Source organism: Panthera pardus, unplaced genomic scaffold (genome assembly GCF_024362965.1).
Source record: "Panthera pardus isolate Hobbes unplaced genomic scaffold, ASM2436296v1 HiC_scaffold_24, whole genome shotgun sequence".
Taxonomy (NCBI): Eukaryota; Metazoa; Chordata; class Mammalia; order Carnivora; family Felidae; genus Panthera; species Panthera pardus.
This window is the reverse complement of record NW_026526810.1, coordinates 136,700,126-136,722,692: the sequence shown is the minus strand read 5'-3', so window position 1 is coordinate 136,722,692 and position 22,567 is coordinate 136,700,126. Positions and strand designations below refer to the sequence as shown.

Sequence of the window (22,567 nt, the reverse complement as noted above, 5' to 3'; positions counted from 1 at the left end):
TCTGTTATTTTGCCTTTGATGGTAGCCACCCTCCTGGATAGGAACTGGTATTTCACTGCAGTTGTGGTTTGCATAGTGTGAGTACCTTTTCATGTGCTTCCTGGCCATTGATGTATCTTCTTTGCAGAAATGTCTATTCAAGTCTTTTGCCCATTTTTGAACCAAATGGTTGTGTTTCATTATTATTATTATTGAGTTTTAGAAGTTTCCTACATATTGTGGCTATTAATCCTTTATCAGATCTGTGATCTGTAAATATTTTCTCCTATTCTTTGGGCTGCATTTTTATTCTGTGGATTGTGTCTTTTAATGCACACATTTTTTAAGTTTTCATGAAGTCCAATTTGTAGATATCTTATTTTGTTACCTGTTCCTTTAGTGTCACATCCAAGAAATCACTGGCAATTCCAATGTTGTACAGCTTTTGATCTATGTTTTCCTCTAAGAGTTTGATAGTTTTAGGTCTATCATTTAGGTCCTTGATCCATTTCGAGTTAGTTTTTTTTTTTTAAATTTTTTTTTTTCAACGTTTTTTATTTATTTTTGGGACAGAGAGAGACAGAGCATGAACGGGGGAGGGGCAGAGAGGGAGAGGGAGACACAGAATCAGAAACAGGCTCCAGGCTCCGAGCCATCAGCCCAGAGCCTGACGCGGGGCTCGAACTCACGGACCGCAAGATCGTGACCTGGCTGAAGTCGGACGCTTAACCGACTGCGCCACCCAGGCGCCCCTCGAGTTAGTTTTTGTATATGGTGTGAGGTAAGGGTACAAATTCAGTCTTTTGCATGTAGATATCCAGTTTCCCCAGCACCATTTGTTGAGAAGACTGTCTTTTCCCCCATTTAATGGTCTTGAAACCCTTATTAAGAATCATTTGATGAGGGGTGCCTGGCTAGCTCAGTGGAGAACAAGCAGCTCTTGATCTCAGGGTTGTGAGTTTGAGCCCCACATTAGATGTAGAGGGTACTAAAAAAAAAAACTTAAAAAAATCACTTGATGATATATGTGAGGGTTTATATCCGAGCTCTGCGTTCTATTCCACTGGTCTTTGCCTATCTTCATGCCAAAACGACACTGTTTTGATTACTGTAGTTCTGTAGTAGTTTTGAAATCGGTAAGTGTGAGTCCTCCAGTTTTGTGCTTCTTTTTCAAAATTTTTTTGACTATTCAGTGTCCCTTGAAATTCCATGTGAATTTTAGAATGTTTTTTTTTTCTATTTCTGCAGATAATAGAATCTGTAGATTACTTTGGGTAGTACTGACATTTTGACAATATTAAGTCTTCCGTGAACATCATTGTGCTTCCATTTATTTATGTCTTCTTTATTTTGGCCAACTCTTGTAGTTTACATTGTGCAAATCTTTGACCACCACCACCACCCCTGCCACTAGTTGATTCTTAAGTGTTTTCCAATTAGGATGCCTTTTATTTCTTTTTCTTGCCAATTGATCTGGCTAGGACTTCCAATACTATGTTGAAGAAAGGTAGTGAAAATAGGCATCCTTACGGTGTTCCTGATTTTGAAGGAAAAGCTTTCAGTCTTTCACCATTGGGTATGATGTTTTCTGTGGAGTTTTTACATATGGCTTTTATTATGTTGAGGTATTTTCCTTCTATTGTTATTTTGATGAGTGTTTTATCATGAAAGGGTGAGGAATTTTGTCCAATGCTTTTTCTGCATCAGTTGAGATGATCATGTTGTTTTTTTAACTTCATTTGTTGCTGTGGTGTACTACACTGATTGATTTGCATTTGTCAAACCACCCTTGCGTTCCAGTAATAAATCCTATTTGGTCATGTGCATGATCTTTTTAATGTGCTGCTGAATTTGGTTTGTAATATTTTGTTGAGGATGTTTGCATCAATGTTTATAAGGAATACTGGTCTGTAATTTCCTGTGGTGTCTGTCTGGCTTTGGCATCAGGGATATGCTAGCCTCACTAAATGGGTTAGGAAGTGTTCCCTCTTCTTCAACTTTTTTTTGGAAAAGTTTAACAAGAGTGGTAGGTGATTTTTTTTTTTTTGTAGTGAAATGTTTAAATTCTTTTTGTGTATATTCCATAGCTATGTTCCTTGTGATTGCCGTAAGGATTACATTTAACGTCCTAAGGTTAGAACGCCCTGATTTGAATTTATACCAGCATAACTTCAATTACATACAGAAATGTTGCTCCTTTACAGTTCTGTCCCCACCTCTTTGGTTACTGATATCACAAAATTGCATCCTTATACATTGTGGTGTCAGTCCCAGCACCGATGGTAATCCCCTCAGCTAGGAACGTCTGGGGCACTGGCCCAGACCAGTATTGCTCACAGAGAGCCCCGTAGACATCTCCCTTGAGGGGGCAAATTATATAGCTGGGCCAGCCCTGGATTTCTTATTGTGATCCCAGGATGCAGTTGAGAAAAAAAAAATCATGAAACCTTTATTACACGTTCTGGATGGTACACGGCATACCCGAGGGCCAAAAAGTGAGGTCATGGGGAGACAGAGAGAGGGAGAGAGAATGTGGACCTGGGACTCTGCCTCTATCAGGGTCCCAGGGTGGGGTGTCTGGGATTTTGTGGGGTCACTCAGTATTGGCTAATTTGAAGCACAGGAGTGGGAATTAAGGTGGGGGAGGGTGGAGGTAGGGCCAATCAAGTGGTCAGCTATCTAGGTGCCCACAGTTTTCCACAAGGGACACTTCATGGGTGTAGGTGGCCTCATTCCTTATCTGGTTGTTATGCTGTGTCTTATAGCTGGCAATATATTTATTCAAAATGAGTGTCTTGGGGCGTCTGGGTGGCTCAGTTGGTTAAGCGTCCAACTCTTGATCTCAGCTCAAGTCATGATCTCACGGTTTGTGGGACTGAGCCCCGTATTGGGCTCTGTGCTGACAGCATGGAGCGTGCTTGGAATTCTCTCTCTCCTTCTGTCTCTCTACCCCTCCCCTATGCACGCTCTCTCTCTCTTTCAAAGTAAATAAATAAACTTCAGAAAATGGTGTCTTTTGAAATGAATGTCTCAGCAATCAAAAGTGTAATGCCAGGCACTTAACACTTGCATTCTCAAAAACATAAACTAATAATTCTTTTAAAGACATTAGTGTCCTAAATTATGTAGAAAACAAGACTTGGAGTTGCAAACCAAGTTACAGTAATACTAGCTTTTACACTGGTAATTGTTTTAAATCACACAGAAAATAAGCAAATTTACAGTTATAAGCCATTGTTACAACAATACTAGCTTTTAAAATTGCCCATTATTTGCCTTTATCGAGATCTTTATTTCTCCATATGTCTTCAAGTTACTGTCTGGAAAGGTTCATGGAAGGCTACCCCCTCCCCCGCACAGAAGACAGTGTAACTGGGGACTCAGACCCTTCGGGCATGAAGGTCCAGGCCATCTCATCGAGTAAAGATCCCCGACTCCTGAGGCTCTGGCTGAGGGGGGAGTTCTGGGACGAGGAGGGTCCCAGAAACAGGGGCTGCGGCAGCTTTGCTTTGTGTTCTTTGCTTGTTCAACGTGCCTGTTCGCCCATGCTGACCATTCCCGCCCTCCTCCCCTTGACATTTTCCCCGTGGGTGCAACGCGTCAGAGGTTAACTGTGCAAGTGAGTCTGTAGGTAACGGGACAGCCATGGACCTGACCTGAGGAGTTACGGACACCCCCAGGGACGGGTGGTTACTCTTGGGACTGCGTCTCCGCATCGTGGAGGGGCTTCACTTGTAGGAAGATGTATAGTGTTTGCTGGGTGCTTTCACAGAGGTCAAACGCGCGTAGAGGAGCGTGTCTGGAAACTGAGCCCCAAGCTCATCTTTCATCGGTCTCTTGGGCATTCTGGAACTTTTCTGCCTTGCGCGCTGGCAGAGTGCTAAACTTTGTCAGTAGAGGGCACTGGAGGGACAGCAATGGAGGGAGGGGGTTTTCTTCCAGATCACTCGTGGCCGTGGGCTGGCACCGGCCACACCTCCCCAGGGACTTCTTTTTCTACCACTTCCTCACGGGGCTTTGCAGCAAGTCCCGGGCACAGCACTTGCCTGCGTGTGGCTTACCTGGCATCCCAGGGAGTGGCTTTCCAGCCAGTTCTGCTGGCAGAAGACCTCAGTGAACTTCACCAAGGCTGCATCCAATGAGGCCTGACCGGATCCCAGTGCGGGTTTGGGGGGTGAGGAGACTCTTCCGGAGTTGCTCCTTCCTTGGAGCTCTGCCTCCGCTCTGGGGTGGCGGCCACATGTCTGCTGTTCCTGCATTTTTAGAGTTCCCCTCACCCTCTGTAGCCAACCCCTTGTTACCCCAACCCCCTGCCACAGTCCTTCTTTAAGCGTCCCCTGTTCCAGTGACTGGGGGGGTTTCCTCCTCTTGGTTGGACCCTGAACGATAGAAAGACTGAGGAAATTGCTCAGCTACCAAACAGGCCGTGCATTAAGGCAAAGGAAGGCCCGGGGTGCCTGGGTGGCTCAGTCGGTTAAGCATCCGACTTTGGCTCAGGTCATGATCTCATGGTTCGTGAGTTCGAGCCCCGTGTCAGACTCTGTGCTGACAGCTCAGAGCCTGTTTCGGATTCTGTGTCTCACTGTCTCTCTGCTCCTCCATGCCCCTCACTCTCTCTCTCTCTCTCTCTCGCAAAGATAAATAAACATTAAAAAATTAAAAACAAAAAAAAAGGCAAAGGAAGGCCTGTCGGAGGGCAAAGCCGGGGAGTCTAGGGCTGCGGAGGAGACCGGCCCTCGTCTCCTGCCCCTCCTCTTTTGAGTGATGTCGCCAACGGTGGCCGTCCTGTCCCTGGGCCCACCACCGAGTGTGTCTGGCAACTGACTTGTCCTCTTAGTTCACGGCGTGTGGGTCTGGAGTTGCTGACCCAAGGAACACGCGTGAGAAGCCTGTCACCGTTCGGTCCCGCACGCCTGGTCCGTCTGACCCGTAACTGGAGGAGCCTGGGAGACCTGAGGACGGCCGGAGCCTGAGTTTCACGAGGGGGAGTGTAGTACTTGTAGTCACAACACAGATTGGAGGAGATGCCACCACGCGCTCCAGTCCCTCCCATCAGAAGGGCACCTAGTCCTTCCCTTGAATCTGGACCTGGTCGAGTGACTGGCTTTGACCACGGGGGCATGAGCAAACGTGACACGAGCAGAAGCTGGAAACGCACTTGTGCACCCAGGCTCGTCTTCACTTGCTACTAGAACCTTCTGGTGGTCTGTGAACAAGCCCAGGTTAGCCTCCCGGGCTAGTTGCCCCTGACAAACCCCAGGCCCTCAGGGTGTCTCTGCAGGGACGGTAACTGTCCTTAGGGAGCACCGGCCACCTGACTCCCCCGCAGTCCTCAGGTCCACTGTCAGCACCACCCACAAGAAGGCCCCGCTCCTTCCACAGGCTCAGCCTTCCAGCCCGAGCTCTGGCGTCGTGATCTGTCACAAGCCCAATGCGTCCGCTCAGCTGAGGACTGTCTACTGCCCTAGGGTGAGGGACAGATGCCGGGGGGCTAAAGCTGATCGTGCCCCCTGCCGCTGGCAAGCTTGCGGGCTCCCCTGTCCTCCCCGCCGCTGTCCTCTGCTCACCGCTGGGTCCCTCCGTGGCACCCTCAAGAGGACAGCAGCCCCCGCCCATTATCCCTTCCGTGATTTCGTCAATGTTCTTGGGGGCTTCTGTACCCACCGGTTGCCTCCTGTTCCTTGAGCCCTCGACACCGCCAACGTCAGCCACACTCTCTCAAGGTCATGCCCCCGGGGGCGTCCTCACCAGCAACACTGCCACGACCTCAACTGTAAGGGTCCTCCTCTGTGACCGGAGAGCCCTCTTCCCGTCACTCCCTTCCTCCTGTGACTTCACCCCAGCCCTTGGCTCCACCCCCCTCTGACCCAGCCTGATATCACAGCCCCTCCCACTTTCCCCCAGCCCCCAGGTCCAAGGCCATGACCTCCCCAGGGAGCCCTCCTCAACGCCATAGCTGTGCTCATCCCCTGGTGCGACCGTCTGACCAAAGCCCTGTTCTCAGTTAAATCCAACTCTGGGACTCCGGGCGGGCACCTGAGTACTGAACTTGGCTGGAGGAGGTCTCAGGCTGCTGCTGAACACACTTCAGAGGGCACTTGACATTGCTGGACAGCCTCACACCTGAGACCCCAGGTCTCATTTAGTCTCCCCTCAAACCTCCAGCCACGCTGGCTTGCGTTTCTCAGTTAAATGTCGTATTATAACATGTTGATGTGTAACACGTTCATGTGGTTCAGTAATAAAAATTTTAAACAGGATATACAGTGAAATATCTGCTTCCCCATCTCCCTCCCCATCACCTTCCTGCCTCCTGCTCTCCCCTCCCCGTTTCCGGTGTGCAGACACACACCTGTGTGCTCACACACTCACAAGTAACCACTCTCATTAGTTCCTGGCGTATTATTCCTCCAGGCTGCCTCAATGCACACGTAGGCAAATGCAAATGAATATAATACATATGCATATGTATATGCATATGCATATACGTATGGTAGGTCGATATAAGATTCTATAGATATCTTTTCCCACGTTTGTTTATTTGGAGGTAACATACCACAAATTGTTATGCAGTGTGCTTTTTTTCTCCTTGACATTATATATTGGAACAGTTCCACATCAGGACAGAGAGAACTTCCTTTTTATGGCTGTATAGTACTCCATTGTTTGGTGCACTGCAATTATCTGCCTGGGGTTACTGATGGACATGTAAGGAGTTTCCAACATGGATAAGATACATTCCTGGAAGGGGGTGCCCGGGTGGCTCAGTGTGTTGGGCAACCGACTCTTGAGATCGGCTCGGGTCAAGATCCTAGGGATCGAGCCCCACGGTGGGCTCCTCACTGAGCATGGAGCCTGCTTGGGATTCTGTCTCTTTCTCTCTCTCTCTGCCCCGCCCCCCCCTTTATCTTTCTCTCTCTCTTAAAAAAAAAAAAAGCTACATTGCTGGAAGGGGAATGATTGGTTCAGAGAGTTTTTGTTGAGTTGACTGATATTCTCAAATGGCCCTCCATGAGGGTGTCAAATCGCCCTCCCAGAGTAGGGGGTGAGAGCACCTGATGGCTGTCGGCCTCGCATGCTTTCGACCATCTTATGAGACATACTCTTTCTGCAGACCTCTCAAACTTAACCCCCCAGATGTCTCTCCTGGGGCCTCCCCACTCTCCCCTTCAGACCTTCCTCATTTGGGAGGTGGCACCATGGTCCATATGTCGGAGTCAGTGTCTTTTCAACGGTTCGGGGACTTGCTCGTCTCACACGCCACCCCAGAGCCAGCCCTGTCTCCCTTCACACTGCAGCCCTCACTGACAACATCATCTCTCCCCCAGGCAACCCCACACCCCTTAAGGGGTCTCCTGGCCTCCCTTCGGCCCTCCAGTGTCCATGCAGCAGCCAGAGAGGTCTTTCCAAGTCCTACATCACATCAGTCCCAACTGCCTCTTCAAAACCCTCAGTGCTTTCCTCGTGCAGCTGGAGTGAACCCCAACTCCCAGGCCCAGCTAAGGTTCTCGGACCCTCGTCTGCCTCTCCGGGGGGATCCGCTCCACCTCCTACCTTCACCACCCAACCCTGGAGCTCCTCCTAGAACTGGAACCCTGCCAGCACCCCGCTCCCGCCCCCACCCCACGTCCTTTGCCGGGCTGCTCCCCTCCCCTGCACTGCTCTGTCGAGGACTGTGTAAGTGGCCTTGCCAAGTTTGGGGTCCCAAACCAAGTATCGCCTCCTGCGTGAGCACTCCCCCCCGCCCGCTTTAATCTCTACTGAGTCACTCCCACCCATCACCCCACTGTACTTGGACCTGAACTGTTTATTTACTGGCTCTGTGTTTCTCGTGGGCCTCAGGGAATGTCAGCCCTTCTGGGCGGCCTTGGCCAGCTCTCCCCGCTGCTCCGCCCCCAGCAGGGATGGGGGAGGGGTGGAGGGCCCCATCAATGCTGTGCCCCTCACTCCCCGTTCACACGGGGCCCCATGTCCATGTACAGCTGAGAGCAGGTGGCCACAGAAGGCCCCCTGTCCAGGCCGCCCCTCTGTGCCCTGAGCCTGGTGACTCACTCCACCACTAGGGTCAAATTCTTCCCTTAAGGGGATTTTCCTGTGGGATGGGGAAGTTCCTGAAGTGGAACCCTTGGTGGTAGCCAGGGCCAGCGACTTGGTCCCTTCCCCACCCCTTGTGCCTCTTCTTCCTCATTCCTCCTGGAGTTCTGCTTCCTGGAGGCGGGGGGGTGTGCAGGGGCACATTGGGGCGGGGCGGGGAGCTCCGTGTTGAGGACCCCCACCCATCCCAGCCGCAGCCTGGGCTTTTAGGTCCATCAGGTCGGCCTGGCCCAAGGGATTTGAAGTTTCCAGCTTGTCCCGGGTGCCGGTGCCATAGCTCCCCGCAGGCCCTATCCAGTGGGGGGCAGGTGCGCTGGTCCCAGGACCCCCTGCCCCCCTCCCACCCCGTGCTCCGTGGGAGCAGCAAGGTTCCAACCCACCCTCGATCTGCGTGCGTGGACTGCGGCCCCAGCTCTGGGGAGTAGGATGTCCAGGGGCCACTGTCCCCCTCCCTCCTTGCTCCCCACTGAGAGTCTGGCTCCATCCCATCCCATTCCAACCTCCACAGGCCCCTCTCCCCTCCTCTGGAATTCACCCAAGGAGCCCCAGACTCCACACATGGCTCCCTTGGGGACCCCCCCTCAGCTATGTGGAATGGAGGGGATCCTGGTCCCAGGGACTCTGCCCCTCCCCAAATCCTGGGCCAGGTGAACTGGTGTCCAGGTGAGCTGGGGCCATCTCTGAAGGTAGATTGTGGGGCTCCCCTGATCACAGCTGCAGCTTTGTGAGATCGGTTCCAGAAATATAAGGGTGAGTCCCCACAGAGGCCTACGGATGGGGCTGACATGACTGTCTGGGGTCCACTGCCTACCCCTGCATCCTCAGAAGGACAGTGGGGAGGTCAAACTGGCTTATGGTCCTCTATTTACAGGTAAGGAAACTGAGGCACGAGAGAGTGAAGTGCCTGGTCATGCCCCACAGGCAGACCCTTCCAAAGCTCATGCTTATGGGTGAGAAGGGGGAGGGGCGCTGTAGGATCGGACACATTGGGGGTCTGACCGAGAGCCTGGGAGACGGGCTTTTCCCAGGCCCCCGGAGGCTAAGAAAGCCATTGCTGCCCCTTATTCCTGCTCCCCAAATAAATCACTCCAAGCCACGTCTGAAATCAGTTTTTTATATTAAGCTATAAAAATCCGGACCATGTCCTGAGTACATACATACAAAAGCAGTACTATCAAAAATAATATTAATGACATTATTAACACACACTAACTCCTACAAATGTACAAAGGCCTTTGTGCACCATATACACAGGCCAGCTCCTGGCCACAGTACCTGGAAAGAGGGGACAAACCCCAGCTCAGTACTGTCAGAAGCACGCGGCTGAGGCATGCCTAAGTCTGAACTGCACTGGCTGCGCTGGAGGGCCTCGTGGGTGGGCAGAGGCCTGGGGGGGGGGGGGGGTGGTGGTGACAGAGGGGTAGGATAAGGTGCCCTACAGGGCAGGGATGCATGAAGGCTGCAGTGGGCAAAATAGTGCCCCTCCACCCCAGAGATGACCACGTCCTGACTCCTGGAGCTGTGATTATGTCAGGGTCCACGGCCAAGGGACCTGACATAATTAAGGAATTATGGCTGCTAATCAGCTAACCTTAAAATGGGGATGATCCCAGATTATCTAGGTGGGCCAAAGGTAATCAAAAGGGTCCTTAAAGCTGGAAAACGGGAGCGGAGGCAGGAGAGAAGGTCTCAGGTCTGTGATGTGAAAAAGGTTTGACTGGCCACTGCTGGCTTTCAAGATGGAAGGCAGCCACGGGCCACGATATTCAGGCAGCCTCTAAAAACTGGGAAAAGCAACGAAATCCCCTCCAGAGCCTCCAGAAGGAGCCCGCCCTGCTGAGATCTTGGTTGTAGCCCATGAGACCTGTGTCAGACTTCTAACCTCCGGAACTGAAGGATAAGTTCCAACTGAAACTGCCACGTTTGTGGAAATGTGTTCCAGCAGCAACAGGGACACTGATACAGAGGCCAAGGGGTCAGAGGTCAGGCTTGCCCTGTCCAGACCTCAAGCTGACTTCCAGGAGGACCCATGGAGGCACCCCTGTCAGTGCATGGAGGACCCAGGAGGCCGAGGACCCGGATAAGAGTTCATTTTTGCCTCCTTGCCTTTCCAATTCTGCCTTCGAGTCCATAGACGTGCTGAGCCCAGCTCCATGCAGCTCCCCACACTGGGTGTCCCGCCCCCAGCTGGACCGGTAAACAAATCGGGGCCTATCCAATTCTAGCTGCCCAGGGGTTTGTGCCTTAGCCAAGGCTGGGCAGAAGCAGCAGTAGGCCGGAAGCCTGTCGAGGGGCCAAGAAGCGGGGGCTGGTCTGAACAGCCCCCAAGTGGGTGGCTGCCCACCAAGCGGGGTGGTGCCCGATGCTCACTGTATGCTCACAAGCAGGTCAGGTGGCAGGAAAAGCTAACCAACTTTTATAAGCGAAAATAGGGACTTGAAGGGCTCATGTGTCCCCGTGCTGACGTCCAGGATGCTTCGGATGCTCTTGACCTCACTGCTCGATAGGTTTCCCTTGATGGCCAAGATGGCACTCAAGTGGCCTTTGCTGGCAAGGAAAGCATCCTGTCAGTCCAGTCTAGTCACCAACACCCCTGCTCACCCCTCTTTCCAGCTCCCCAGACACCTGGCCCAAGCCACAGGGCCCCGCAGCCAAGCCCCTGCCCATGAGGGGGACTCACTCGATCCTTTGCCCGCTGTACTCCAGGACCCTGGACACCTGTCCTTCCCTGGAGTGCACCGAACCCCTGCCCACCTCAGACCTCTGCACTGACTGTTCCTCCTGAAATATTCTTCCCCACACTCTGGAGGTGAGCGGCTCCTTACTCTTCGGGTCTCAGCTAAAATGTCACCTCCCCCAAGATTTCCCATCTCTAAAGTCAGCACCTCCTGTCATTCACAACCTTGCTTAAACCATCCTTACAGCTCGTAAGTTTATTTCTGTGCCTGATCACTTCATTATGACTCTCATCACGCTGCAACCTACACGAGGGAGGACTGAGACTGTTCTGTCTTCTACTTCATTGCAGAAGTAACGCATATAGCGAGAACAGAGTTTGGCACTAAGCAGGACACCACTCAATAATGGGTAGATGGAGGGAGCAAGGGAGGATGGATGGGTAGATGGATGGACATGTGGGTGGGTGGGTAGATGGATAGATGGATGGATGGGGGACAGGTGGGTAGATGGATGAGGGGATGGATGGATGAGGGGATGGGTAAGTGGGTTGGTGAGTAGACGGATGGGTAGATGGATAAATGGATGGATAGGCAGATCAGTGAATGGATGGATGAGTAGACGGATGGATGACTAGGTAGGTGAATGGATAAATGGATGAATGAGTGGGTGGGGAGGTAGATGGATTGTTGGATAGGTAGACAGGTGACTGATCAAATGGATGGATACCTCGATGGATGGGTAGATGAGTATATTGGTGTTTGTATGGGTGGGTGGATGGACGGGTAAGTGGATGAGTGGATGGATAGGTAGGTAAGGGGGTAGATGGATGGGATGAATGGATGCATGGGTAGATGTAGACGGGTAGATGAATAGGTAGCTAAATGGATGGATGGATGAATGAGTAGGTGGAAGGTTAGACAGTTGGAGATAGGTAGAAGGGTGGATGAGCAGATGGCTGGATAGCTACACAGATGGGTAAATGAGTAGACATTTAGATGGGTGTTTGGATGGATGGATGGATGGATGGATGGATGGATGGATGGATGGATAATTGATTGGTTGGATGACTGGATGGATGGATGGGTGGATGGGTTGATGAGTAAATGGATGGATGGGTGGATGGGTTGATGAGTGAATGGATAAATGGATGGATGGATGGATGGATGGATGGATGGATGAGTGTATAGATAAGTAGACAGGTAGGTGGATGGATGGAGTGGATCAGCCAGAGACTAGACTAGGCTGGACTAGGCTAAGCACTCCAACTCAAGACTGTGCAAACTTTCCCTGTCATGTCAGAGGACTCAGCCTAGAGAAAAAACTGCCCTAGTTCACCAGACCTTCAGGCAGCGGGGGGCTGCACCTCCACTCTGAGGATCCCTAGGATGACCTCAGCGGTGGACCCCAGCTTCACTCCTGACTTGCCATGGCCTCTAGCAGGTCCCTAGTCTCTCTGGTCTCAGTTTCCCCTCTGAGGGCAGTATCATATTAGGCTAGAACCATGGACTGTGGAGCCAGACTACCTGGCTTTGCCATCTTGGCTTTACCACTGACCAGCTGTGTCACCTTAGACAAGTTCCTTAAGCTCTCCAGACCTCACCAGCATCATAAGGTGGTCAGTGAGCTTCAGACGCATGAGCTGCTGTAAAGGTCCTGGCAGCGTCGGGCACACAGTCAGCCCTCTGCACAGGCTAACTGCTGGGACTGCATCCTCAAGGCCAGTATCTGAGCTCTACCAGCCCTGCAGGGACCGACTCCGGCCCTACCAGGCTCCGACCGGGTCCAGCAGGGCCATGCTGACTGCCCAGGTCCCGTGGTGCCCTTGTTTCTCACCTGAAGTCAGGGTACCAGGTCGCATAAGTGGCCACCTCAATCTTGATGGCACTGGGGTCTTGCAGGCGAATGATCTCGGCAAGCTTGGGGAGGGCGTGATGCAGCCAGGTCGCTGGGGAGCCCTGCAGGCACAGGTGTGGTTGGAGGTAGGCTGCCCCTTCCCCAAAAGGCACCCAAGGGCTCAGAGAAGTTCAGGTCAGAACCGATCGGGTTTGGAGTGGCCTGGGGTCGTGCCTGGCCCTGAACGGACTTGGGGGGAGGGGCCGCCCATCCCAGTGGCGCTTGGGAAGGGTAGACGGGAGCTTACGTTCTGAGTGCAGAAACGCTGGATGAGCTCGGCATTGGCCAGGATGTGACCCGCCAGTTGCTGCTGCTGCTCCGCGGACTTGAGGACCAGGCTCCGCTTGCTGAGGCGGACGATGTACTCCTTCACCAGGTGCAGGTGTACAACCTCCATGAGCTCCTGGGAGGCGAACGGGCGGGGACGCGTGAGCCATCACCGGTGGGGAGCTCACCACCTTCCCTCGAAGCCTTGAAGGCAGGAGTCCGGGGAGGGGCAGAGACCAAGCAAAAGAGTGGTACGTGTGCATGTGTGTGTGTGCATGTGTTTTCTGAGTATGTATGTGCACGATAGCGTGTGTCCAGACTGTCCCTCCCGCCCCTCCCCGCTGGGCCCAGCCATCAGCCCGGCACCTCCTCACCTCCCGGAAACAGTCATGCAGTTCCGAAAACTCAGGCAGCCTCTCGCCCACGGTGGAGATGATTTCCTCCAGGGTCTGCGCGGGGGCGGCCCAGCGGGTCTGTGTAAACCTCTTAAACAGCGGCTGTGACAGGAGAGAGGCAGGATGTCTGGTCACGCCCTACAGAGGAAGGGCCACCAGCCGCAGACACACGCACGCGGACACACAGGGCCCAGTGCAGGGGCAAGGGGGTCTCGAGGACTCCCCAGGGAACTCAAGTCCCCGTTCACAGACGGGAAGTGGAGACAGGGTCCGTGTACCCTTCTCCAAGGTCATCCAGCTGCAGCTCTGGAGCCAGGACAACCATCTGTCTGCCTTGGGGCCTTTTCCACCGCCCCTCTGAAATAAATACATTCCTGCATAAACAAGGGTTTGTGCTTGGCTGAGCCTCTAAAGACCTGTGCCAAGTCACCCAGGGTCACTGCCCGGCCTTCACCACTGGCTGGCCACTCATGGCCGCCTGTCCTGAGCAGCAGGGACAAGGCGGGCTCCCACAGAAAGCAGGCAGGGAACCCTCCTCTTCATTTCCAGGGACCCCTGCCTCGCCCTCTGCTATGGGAGCCAAGGGCTTTCTGTGTATTTTTTGGCCCAGAACAGATGAGGCAGTGGCCATCAAAGCCTCTGGGCATCACAGCTGGGAGTCGGGCATGGGGACACGGCATGGGCAGGTGGGTCTGGGGGAGCTGGAGAAAAAGCATGCAGGCTCAGGACGGGGTCTTGATGTGGGGAGGGGCACTAAAGCTTTTCTGCGTGCTCCCAGCCCTGGGCAACCCCTCTGAGACCAAGCCCGGGCTGAAGTGGTGGGGACGAGGTCAAAGCCCTCCATGGCCCCCATCGCCTGGGCAGCATGGGCCTCAAAGCTGGCCGCACAAGTGCCAGGCACAGGCTTCTGCCCTTCCTCCCCTCCCGGGCCCCCTCCGTGCCCCCCTCCAATGCTAAGCTCAGCGTGCATCCCAGGGCGGGGGGCTCCCTCTACCTTCAGGTCCCCGAACAGGCTCTGGAGCAGGGTGTCAAAGCCATGACTCTTGAGCTCACTCAGGGGGCCCAGCAGGTGGCCGGGGAGGTCTTGTGTCTGCCATTTCTGCTGCATGGCTGTCCTGGAAGGACATGGATGGAGGCAGGGAGGTCAACCTACAGCCCCATACCCAGAGAGCCCAATGCCCTTGGCAAATCTTCCTAAACCACCTTTTCACTATAGAACCTTCCGTGACTCCCCATTCCCCGTGGAAGCAAGTCCAAGTCAACCCATCTCTGCGCCCCAGGCAGCACCCAGCCCTTCTCAGCCCCTGGAAACACCTGCACCACATGCTCTTAACCCACATCTGCTTCACAGATGTAACCACTGCGCCTACTTCACAAGGGTGTCATGAGAATAAAATAAGAAATAAATCCTCCGCAGGAGGGCTGGCCCACCAGCACTTGATAAACGTCGCTGCCGCTGCCCCTACAGACCCCGATCAACTCACAGGCCATGCTCGTTCGAATTCCACATCTTCGCTTATGCTGCACCCTCCACCCCCTCCCGAACCCTGCAACCCCCTTCCAGCTGCCCTTCCCTCCAGTAGGCTGGCAGGCCCAGTGATTCCCGCTCCCACAAACCCCTCCTAGCGCCCTTACCGGAAGGACAGGCAGTTGTTGATATTGGCAATGACATTGGCCCTGTAATTTCTCAGCTGCTTGCCTCTCTCCAGAAATTCATCAAAGGCTCGCTGGTAGCTGTTGAAACCGGAAGGGGCACATGCCGGACCCGCACAAACACCGGGACAATAGCAGCCTCCGGCCAGCCCAGCAGCCTCCCTGGGTCTACAGAGTGCTTTTCCGGTTGACAGGCTCCCTGCAGTCCAGGGAGGGGCTGCTGGCCCCCGAGCATCACGGAACGGGCTTCACACGCTAAAGCCAGTGGGGTCAAGGCTCCCGCTGCCCCCACTCCTCCCCCCAGATCCCTCTATAGCTGGAGGACTGGAGAGGGGGTGAGGGGTGGGGAGCAGCCAAGAGAAATGCAGGGCTGCAGACCCGGCGCGCCACCAGAAAGGAGGCCAGCAGCCTCATGGGGGGAGGGGGGGTCCTCTTTGCAGCTGGAGGCTGCAGTGCTGAGAGCTTCTTGCTGAGTGGGAGGGGGTGGGTGGTCAGATCACCTGAGGCGCTCAGGGGTCCCGGGGGAGGTGTGGGGGCAGAAAGGACTCCTGCTTATAGTGACAGACACCCCAGAGGCAGGAAAAGGATACCCACCTGGGCCACAAGGGAGGAGAGACGGCTCTGAGAGGAGTGGCTAGGCAGACCACCCCCCCCCCCTCACCGCACACCCACCTCCTCAGGAATGTGGCCAGCTCCAGGAGCAGCATCTGCTTTATCTGCGTGCCCAGGTCAAGGGTGATGCTTTCGGCCTTGGCCTGGCCCTGGGAGACGATCTGCAGGGGTGAGGGGAGAGCTGAGCAAGAGCCCACCTGGACCAGGACCGGGGAACATGCGGGAACAAGGGGCGGGTGGTGCTCGGAGTGGACACGTGCGTGTGCACACGCAGGGATCCCATGGGTGTGGGCCCCGCACGGTGCACGGCTTCTTGCACGCAGCCTGTACGAGAGCACGAGGGGCCGGCTGTGCTACCTGGATGATGTCAATGGCCAGCTCGCTGTGGCAGTGGCTGTCCAGCCTCTGGGGAGCCACATCCCGGGCCCAGCGCTGACACTCTAGCTCCAGGGCACGGGCCATCAACTCCTTCACACTGGTCTGTGGGGAGGAGAGGCAGGTTAGGGTAGCACGGAGCCCCGTCACCCTGCCCACGTGGAAGAGTCCCTGTCAAGCTCCTTGCCTGCGTCCTGTCTCCGAGCCTCCCCTAGCTTCCTTCCTGCCCCCCCCCCCCGCCGCCCCCGCCCTGGCGCTGGACTCACCATCTCATTGGACAGGAACGTGGCCTCCAGCAGCCGGATCTGCCTGGGGGGCAGGAGGCTCCCAAGCCTGAGTCTCTGCAGCTCCCCGGCCAGCTTCGGACTGTTGATGATGTCACTGCAGGCAAAGGGGGGCTAGCATGAGGAAGCCTGCACCCCCTCGGCGCCTCGCTGAGCGAGAGCCCGCCTTCGCAGCCTCAGTTCCTGGCGGGCCCAGAACTCGATCGCCCTCCCCCATCCCTGCTTCTCCGTCTCTGTCTGCCCAGTTTGGCTCAGGTCAGAAGCCCACCTGATGCCCGGCCTCTACCAGCTCTCCCCCGGGTCATGGCAGAGGCGTCCTCTCCAGCCTCCTGGCTCCCACCCTCGTCTCCAGCAATCCCTCCTCCAGCCGGCAGGCGGAACTGCCTCTCGAACCCAACTCAGGCCTCCTCCCTGCCACAAGGCCTCCGTCTCATACAGATAAAACCCGGCTCCTTTGGTGGCAGCTGTGAGACAAGCCACTCGCTCTCGGCCTCGCCCCGACCTCATCCCCTCACTGCTGGCCTCAGGCATCCTGCCAGCCCTATTCCACCACCCCCAGGTTGGCCCTGCTGCCCCCGGAGGGTGGGTCAGTCCCGGCCGGAAGGGCTGCCCCACCCCAGCTACTCCACTCATTCTGTGGCGCCTGTGTGGGACCCCGGGTCCCCAGGGACTGCCCAGCCCTGGCACTTCCTCAGAGGCCTTTGTCCGCCTGGACACTTGCCCCTCTCCCCTGTCTGGATGTGGCTGCGTCCCTCTGTTCCCTGCATTCTGGCCACTCTGGCCACAAAGGCCCCGACGGCACCTCCTGAGACTCCCTCTCCCCACGGCTCCACTCAGCTGGCCTCACTTTCCTGCTGCGCTGACCCCAGTGGGCCCCAGGCCAAAAGCCCTGAGGTCACTGGGACAGGAAGGCTGAGATGCAAGTGCCCAGCGTTTCCTGGTGAGTTAGGATAAGCAAGAAGAAACTGGCTCACGACCGGCCTGTCTCTCCCACAGCTCCTGCCCTATGCCAATCTCCCTGCACCCTGCTGCTTCGCCCACTGCCCCCGCAGGGCCCTTCCTCTCGCCCCCCGCTGGAGGCCAACCCACCAGCACCAGCTGAGACCCCTGGCCACCCAGATTTATCTCGGAGACCCTCAGACACTGCTCACGCTGTCTATACCTCCAGGCTTCCTGCAGGCTTCACACTGGGGACCAGGGTCAGCCCCCATAGGAGCCCCCGGCATTCCGTGCCCTGGACCTTTCCACACGGCGCTGCCAGTCTTTCCTCACCCTGCTTGTACAAATGACAGATGCGCTCAGGGCCCCGCAGAGTCTGGGTCAATCAGAGGAGACCCGAGACACCCCGAGACACTCTGTTAGCAGAGCCAGCCTCCCACCCAGGGAGCCCTGGGCCTCAGTGGCCAGAACCCAGCTCTGCAGTGGGCTCACGGGGTGACCTGGCTCGATGGCCACACAGCCCTGCTGCACCCCTGGGAGTGCCCCATAGCCTGCCCGGTAAATCCAAACACTGGCAAGCTCTGCACAGCTGCCTGAACGTGTCAGGGCTCAGCCTCTGGGCGGTGGAAGATGACTCCTTTTGCGGGGACATCATTCTCCAGTTTCTTCCAGGCCTGCCGTGTCCCCTCCCCTGCCTGCCTCTCTTACTTCCGGCCACGGGCAGAATTTGGTTCCCCCTCCCTTCCCTCCTCTTCCTCCTCCTCCACCACCTCCTGGACGGCTCCCTCAAGTGACTCAGGCTGGTCAGGGCCCCCGCTCCTGGTTCCCACGGTCCCTGGTCTCCTCTGCCACCGCCCTCCCTGCCCTGGATGGTCACCACCTGGCCCCCTCCTCAGGATGGGAGCTCAGGAACGAATGACGAAGTCCCTGCCATTCTCGGCGGCTCAGTTTCCCCACCTGTGGAAGGTGGCTGAGGCCAGGAAACGAAGGGTTCCGAGTGCAAAGCAGACCCAGGGCGGGCCCTGCTCCTTTGAGTCTCTGGGGCCAGACAGACGGCAGAGACTCGCCGAGCACCGCTCCCAGCGCGGCCTCCTCACTCACTTGGGGTAGAGGTTCTGCACCCAGACCAGCAGCATGTAGGTGTCGCGCTCGCACAGCTCGAACTGCGCCATGGCCGCCAGCTGGGCCGCGAAGTGCCGGTGGTAGCTCTCGGCGTAGGCGGCCACCACGTCCAGCTCGGCGGGGAACAGCGGCTTCAGTCGCTCCACCACGGCCTCCAGGTCCTCCTTCATGGTGCGGCCCATGTGCAGAAAGGTGCGCTCGGCCTCCGAGAGGCCCTCGGCGCCCGCGGCCGGCCGGCGGCCCAGGCGCTCCTCGGCCGCCTCCTCCACGCCGCGCCGCCACAGCTGCAGCCAGCGCCGGGGCCGCGCGGCCACCAGCGCCCCGGAGCCCCCGGCCGCCGCCGCCGCCCGGCGGTCCTCGCGCTCCTGCTCCGTCAGCACCGCCAGCGCCTGGCGCAGCCGCTCGGGCGCCACGTCCAGCGGCCGCAGCAGCAGGCCGAGCACCTGGTGGCGCAGCAGCGCGTACAGCGCCTCCACCTTGCTCTGGCGCCGCACCAGCTCCTCCGCGCTCTCGCCGCCCGCCGCCGCCGCCGCCTGCAGCTCGCGCTCCAGCACCAGCAGCGGCCGCGCCGCCTCCAGCCGCCCGCGCTCCAGGTCCGCCTTGAGCTCCTCCGCTGCGGGGCCGGGGACACGCCGTCAGCGGGCGCCCGGGAGGGGGCGTCGCGCGCCCCGGCCCGGGCGGAAGCGGGTCGGCCTCCTCCCGGCGCGGCGGGGCCAAGCCCGTCTCTCCCGCGCTCGCGCCCCGCTCGCAGGCGTGCGCCCCAGCCCTGCCCGGGGCGCCCCCGCCGGCTCCGATCCCGGGTACCCACGCCGCCCGGGGCCCCGGCCTACCTGTGGGCAGCGGGCCACTCGGCTCAGGCTGGGACTCGGGCTGGCCCTCTGGCTGTGCCGAGCTGGGCTGACCCTTCTTCTTCCTTCCTTTGGTGAAGACGCTGAACACGTTGGCCAGTCCTTTTGGCCTCTTCTTCTTCTTCTTCTTGGTAGCCTCTTCCTCATCCCTGTGCGGGGCTCCCTTGGCCTCCTGGGGTGGCACCAGGTCCTCAGAAGAGGCCTCCGACATGGAGGCCTCTGATTCCACCTCTGAGGCGGGGGGCAACTTCTGGGAGCTTGTGGGGAGGTCGGGAACCCCTGGGACAGTCTGCTGGCCGGGTAGGCCTTGGAAGAAGGTCATCATCTTCAGCATCACCCCGACTCGGGCCTGCAGATGGGCAACAGGCAAGGGGAGAGGGAAGGTAAGAGCGGCTGCAGCAGACAGGCCCCGGCACACATCCGCAGGGGCCGCCATGAGCCTGCTTGGCCTGTTTTCACCGCGTGACCTTCCGGGTCTGGTGATCCCGGCCCAGAGCGGCACGAACAATTCAGCTCCCTCCCCGGACACCAGTTTCTCAGCACCTATGGTTTCTCTTCCAGTACTGCCCAGTCCCTCCCGAGATCACCAGAGGCAGGGAGGAATCTGGGCGTGCCAGGTGTCCCAGGCAGAGGGGGCCTTCACTTCATTTCGGCGAATCCTCCTGGGCCAGGAGAAAGGACCGGAGGGTGCGAGTGCCATCCTGCATCCCGTGAGACCCCGGGAGAGGAGGCAGAGCCCGGGCTGCTGCGCCTCTGCACAGAGCAAGAACTGAGGTCCACAAGGGTCGCGGCACCAGCGGCCGCTCCATCTTGCCTGGTTCTTCTTGTCTGTGTGGAGTCCCAGAGGGATGCTCTGAGCAGAAACATGGCTGCTGCTCCTGCTGGGACCATGAGGGGAGCAGAGCCCCACCCGCCATCCTGGCTTTGGGGCTCAGGTCTGGAAAGCGTAGCGCCCCTCAAACTTCCAGGGGTGGGAAGGGACCTCAGAGAGGCTTTCACACGCCAGCAGAGGCCAGGGGCCCGACGAGGCACCGAGCTATCTGAGGTCACCCAGCAACTCAGACCAGAAGCCAGGCTTCCTGGCTCTTGCTTTACCCCGCCGGTCCCAAATTCGGTGACATTGTCACCACAAAAGCCTCCACTTCCCACGCCCTCCCCAGGTGCCCATCCTTCCTCTTCCTCATTCCCTTAAAGGAGGGGATTTATTGTCCTCATCACACAGAACTGAATCGGGGAAATGTGCCTGCGGTCAACAGCCTGGGCCTGGAACTCAGATCACCTGGTGCTGCGTTCTCCTGCCTCCCTGTCCCCCACCACCTCGCAGGCTGCATTCAGAGAGGCAGGACCCCCTTGTGCCCAGCACCACCACCCCCGCCCCCAGCACTGTAACCATTATCAGAGCAAGGCCGATGGAGGGGAACATGGCTGAGCCCAGGAGAGGGGAGCAAGGCAGGGCTGGGAATGGGGAGCAGATAGGATCAGGCCTCCCTGATGACTGGGGCGATCCACCACCCTGGTGCCTGCCCCGCCACCCAAGAGCAAACACGACAAGTTGTGACTCATGGAACATGGTGACTTTGATTCACCTCTGCGGCAACTCTGCAAGGCAGATAGGATGATCCATCATCCAGGAGAAATTGAGGCAAGGAGGGAGATGCCTTGCCTCAAGCCCATAGCAGGCATGGATCAGGGCTGTCAGACCCTTTTCACAGCCCCTGCTACATCCCCACCAGCCCAACTACCCCCCGCCCCCACATCCCTCCAGGGCCTCAGCACAAACCCCTGAATTTGGCCAGAGCCGCTTGGCGGGGCACATGGCCTGAGTTTCTCCCAAGTGGCTTCACCAAGTGCCCTCAGCAGAGTCCAACACCGCTGGACCTCAGCTGTCTCCCTGTGCCATTTGGGCTGAGGGTTCCGCTCCAGGACCAAGCAGGGGGTGCTCCGGGGAGCCCCAAAGCCAAGGTGCAAGGCCGCCAGGCTCTCCCGCCCTTCCCACCCACTGCCCCAGCCCTCTCCCAATCTGTCCTGTTGTCACACTGCACACCCACAGGAGCTGGTCTGGCCAGCAGGCCGGGGCTACTGGGCACCACCCTGAGTGGCCAGGCCCCACTTCTGCCCTCCCTTCCTTGTCCCACACCTCCTCGGTCCCCACACATGCTAGGCTCTATCTGACCTCCAGACCTGGCTCCTGCGGGTCCCCACACGACATCGCTGCCTCCTTGCCTCTATGACACAAAATCTTTCTCACACCTTGAGAAAGCAGCAGCCCCCTTGGCTCGGTCCCGGGACTTGATTTTCAGAGGCGGCTGGTGCAGTGGAAAGTTAATGGGCTAGGGGATCAGCTGCACCACTCACTAGCATGTGGGCAATAACTCCCTTCCTTCATCGGCCTCAGTTTCCCCATCTGTGAAATGAAGATGACGACCCCCACCTCACAGGGCTGCTGAAGGAAGTGGCAAAACCCCACCGCCATGTGCTGACCCCCAGCCAGCCTTTGTAAGGAAGGGGAGGTTGTCGTGTGTCCCCTTGTCTGTCAAGCCAACCTCAGCATTGGGGTAGAGCGGAGGAGGGCAGGAAAGGCGTCCCTTCAAGCCTGGGCTCTAGGCTAGGCACGCTGACACAAGGGACCGGCTCAGTCATATCATGTGACCACAGCCTGTGGCCCAGCAGCACCCTCCCCCCCCACCCCATCCCGGCCTCCCAGCTTCTTCTCAGGCACCGCACACCCCTTTACCTCCTTTCTGGGTCAGGGCTGAGGCCCACAGTTTCTCACAGCCTCTGTCCCTGGCTCCTCTGTCCTGGCCCAGAGACGGAGGGCACAGCCATCCCCCCAAGTGAGGACACCCAGACCCAGGCAGGCAGAGTGACTTGGCCTAGGTCACACAAGCCAGCCAGCCCCACCGCCTTCAGCCTCCCTACTGCAGAAGGACCAGAGACCCCTGCGCCTTGCCCCCACACTCCTCCCCCCTGCCTCTTGCAGGACGGAGCTCTTGGCTGGGGGCACCAAATCCGGGCCCCCTGCACCCTGACGCGCCGCCGCTCAGCGCAGGGGCCTCAGTTTCCCTATAAGTGGGGCCGCCGGAGGCCTGGGGCCCTCGGAGCCTTCTGCCCCCTCGGTCCGCACGTGCCCAGGCCGCTCCGTCGGGGGATCGGCCGGGAACCCGGGGCGGAGGCGGGCGGGCAGCCGCGCGGAGCGGCGGGGGACAGACGCTGCGCGGGTGGAGGTCACTTACTGTGTCCGGGCCGGGCCGCCGCTGTCCCCGCAGAGCCCGGCGCCGCCTGAAATAGTCGCAGACCCCGCCCCCGCCCCCGCCCGCCCTCCTGCCCCGCCCGCGGCAGGCGCGGAAACCCCGCGGGCGGGGGCCGGGCCCGAGTGTCCCCGAGTCCTGAGTCGCGCGCGCCCCGCCGAGGGGAGTGGGGGCGGCAC

General features: G+C 57.5%; 1 protein-coding gene across 2 annotated transcripts; it reads right to left on the bottom strand.

The window, feature by feature from the left end:
• Positions 1-9,173: 9,173 nt before the first annotated feature.
• On the bottom strand, positions 9,174-22,474 carry TNFAIP2 (TNF alpha induced protein 2). 2 transcript variants are annotated; one of them, XM_019462319.2, is made up of 12 exons: positions 22,374-22,474; positions 19,123-19,489; positions 18,272-18,905; positions 16,214-16,328; positions 15,930-16,052; positions 15,633-15,733; positions 14,943-15,041; positions 14,302-14,422; positions 13,287-13,409; positions 12,893-13,048; positions 12,586-12,707; positions 9,174-10,620 (listed from the first exon to the last, which is right to left on the bottom strand). In XM_019462319.2, exons 2-12 carry the CDS (start codon positions 19,472-19,474, stop codon positions 10,479-10,481), a joined length of 2,088 nt encoding a protein of 695 aa, XP_019317864.2. In that variant the 5' UTR covers positions 19,475-19,489; positions 22,374-22,474; the 3' UTR covers positions 9,174-10,478. The 2 variants fall into 2 exon arrangements, with proteins under 2 accessions (XP_019317864.2, XP_019317865.2); XM_019462320.2 differs by lacking the exon at positions 22,374-22,474 and adding an exon at positions 21,875-22,325.
• Positions 22,475-22,567: the final 93 nt, after the last annotated feature.

Excerpts from the sequence above, each read along its gene's own strand:
- TNFAIP2 (XM_019462319.2), bottom strand. The coding sequence starts at position 19,474 with ATGCTGAAGATGATGACCTTCTTCCAAGGCCTACCCGGCCAGCAGACT. Across the intron at positions 13,410-14,301 it reads GCCTGTTCGGGGACCTGAAG|CCGCTGTTTAAGAGGTTTAC; the intron begins GTAGAGGGAGCC and ends CTCCTGTCACAG. Across the intron at positions 10,621-12,585 it reads ACCTGGTACCCTGACTTCAG|CAAAGGCCACTTGAGTGCCA; the intron begins GTGAGAAACAAG and ends TTTCCTTGCCAG.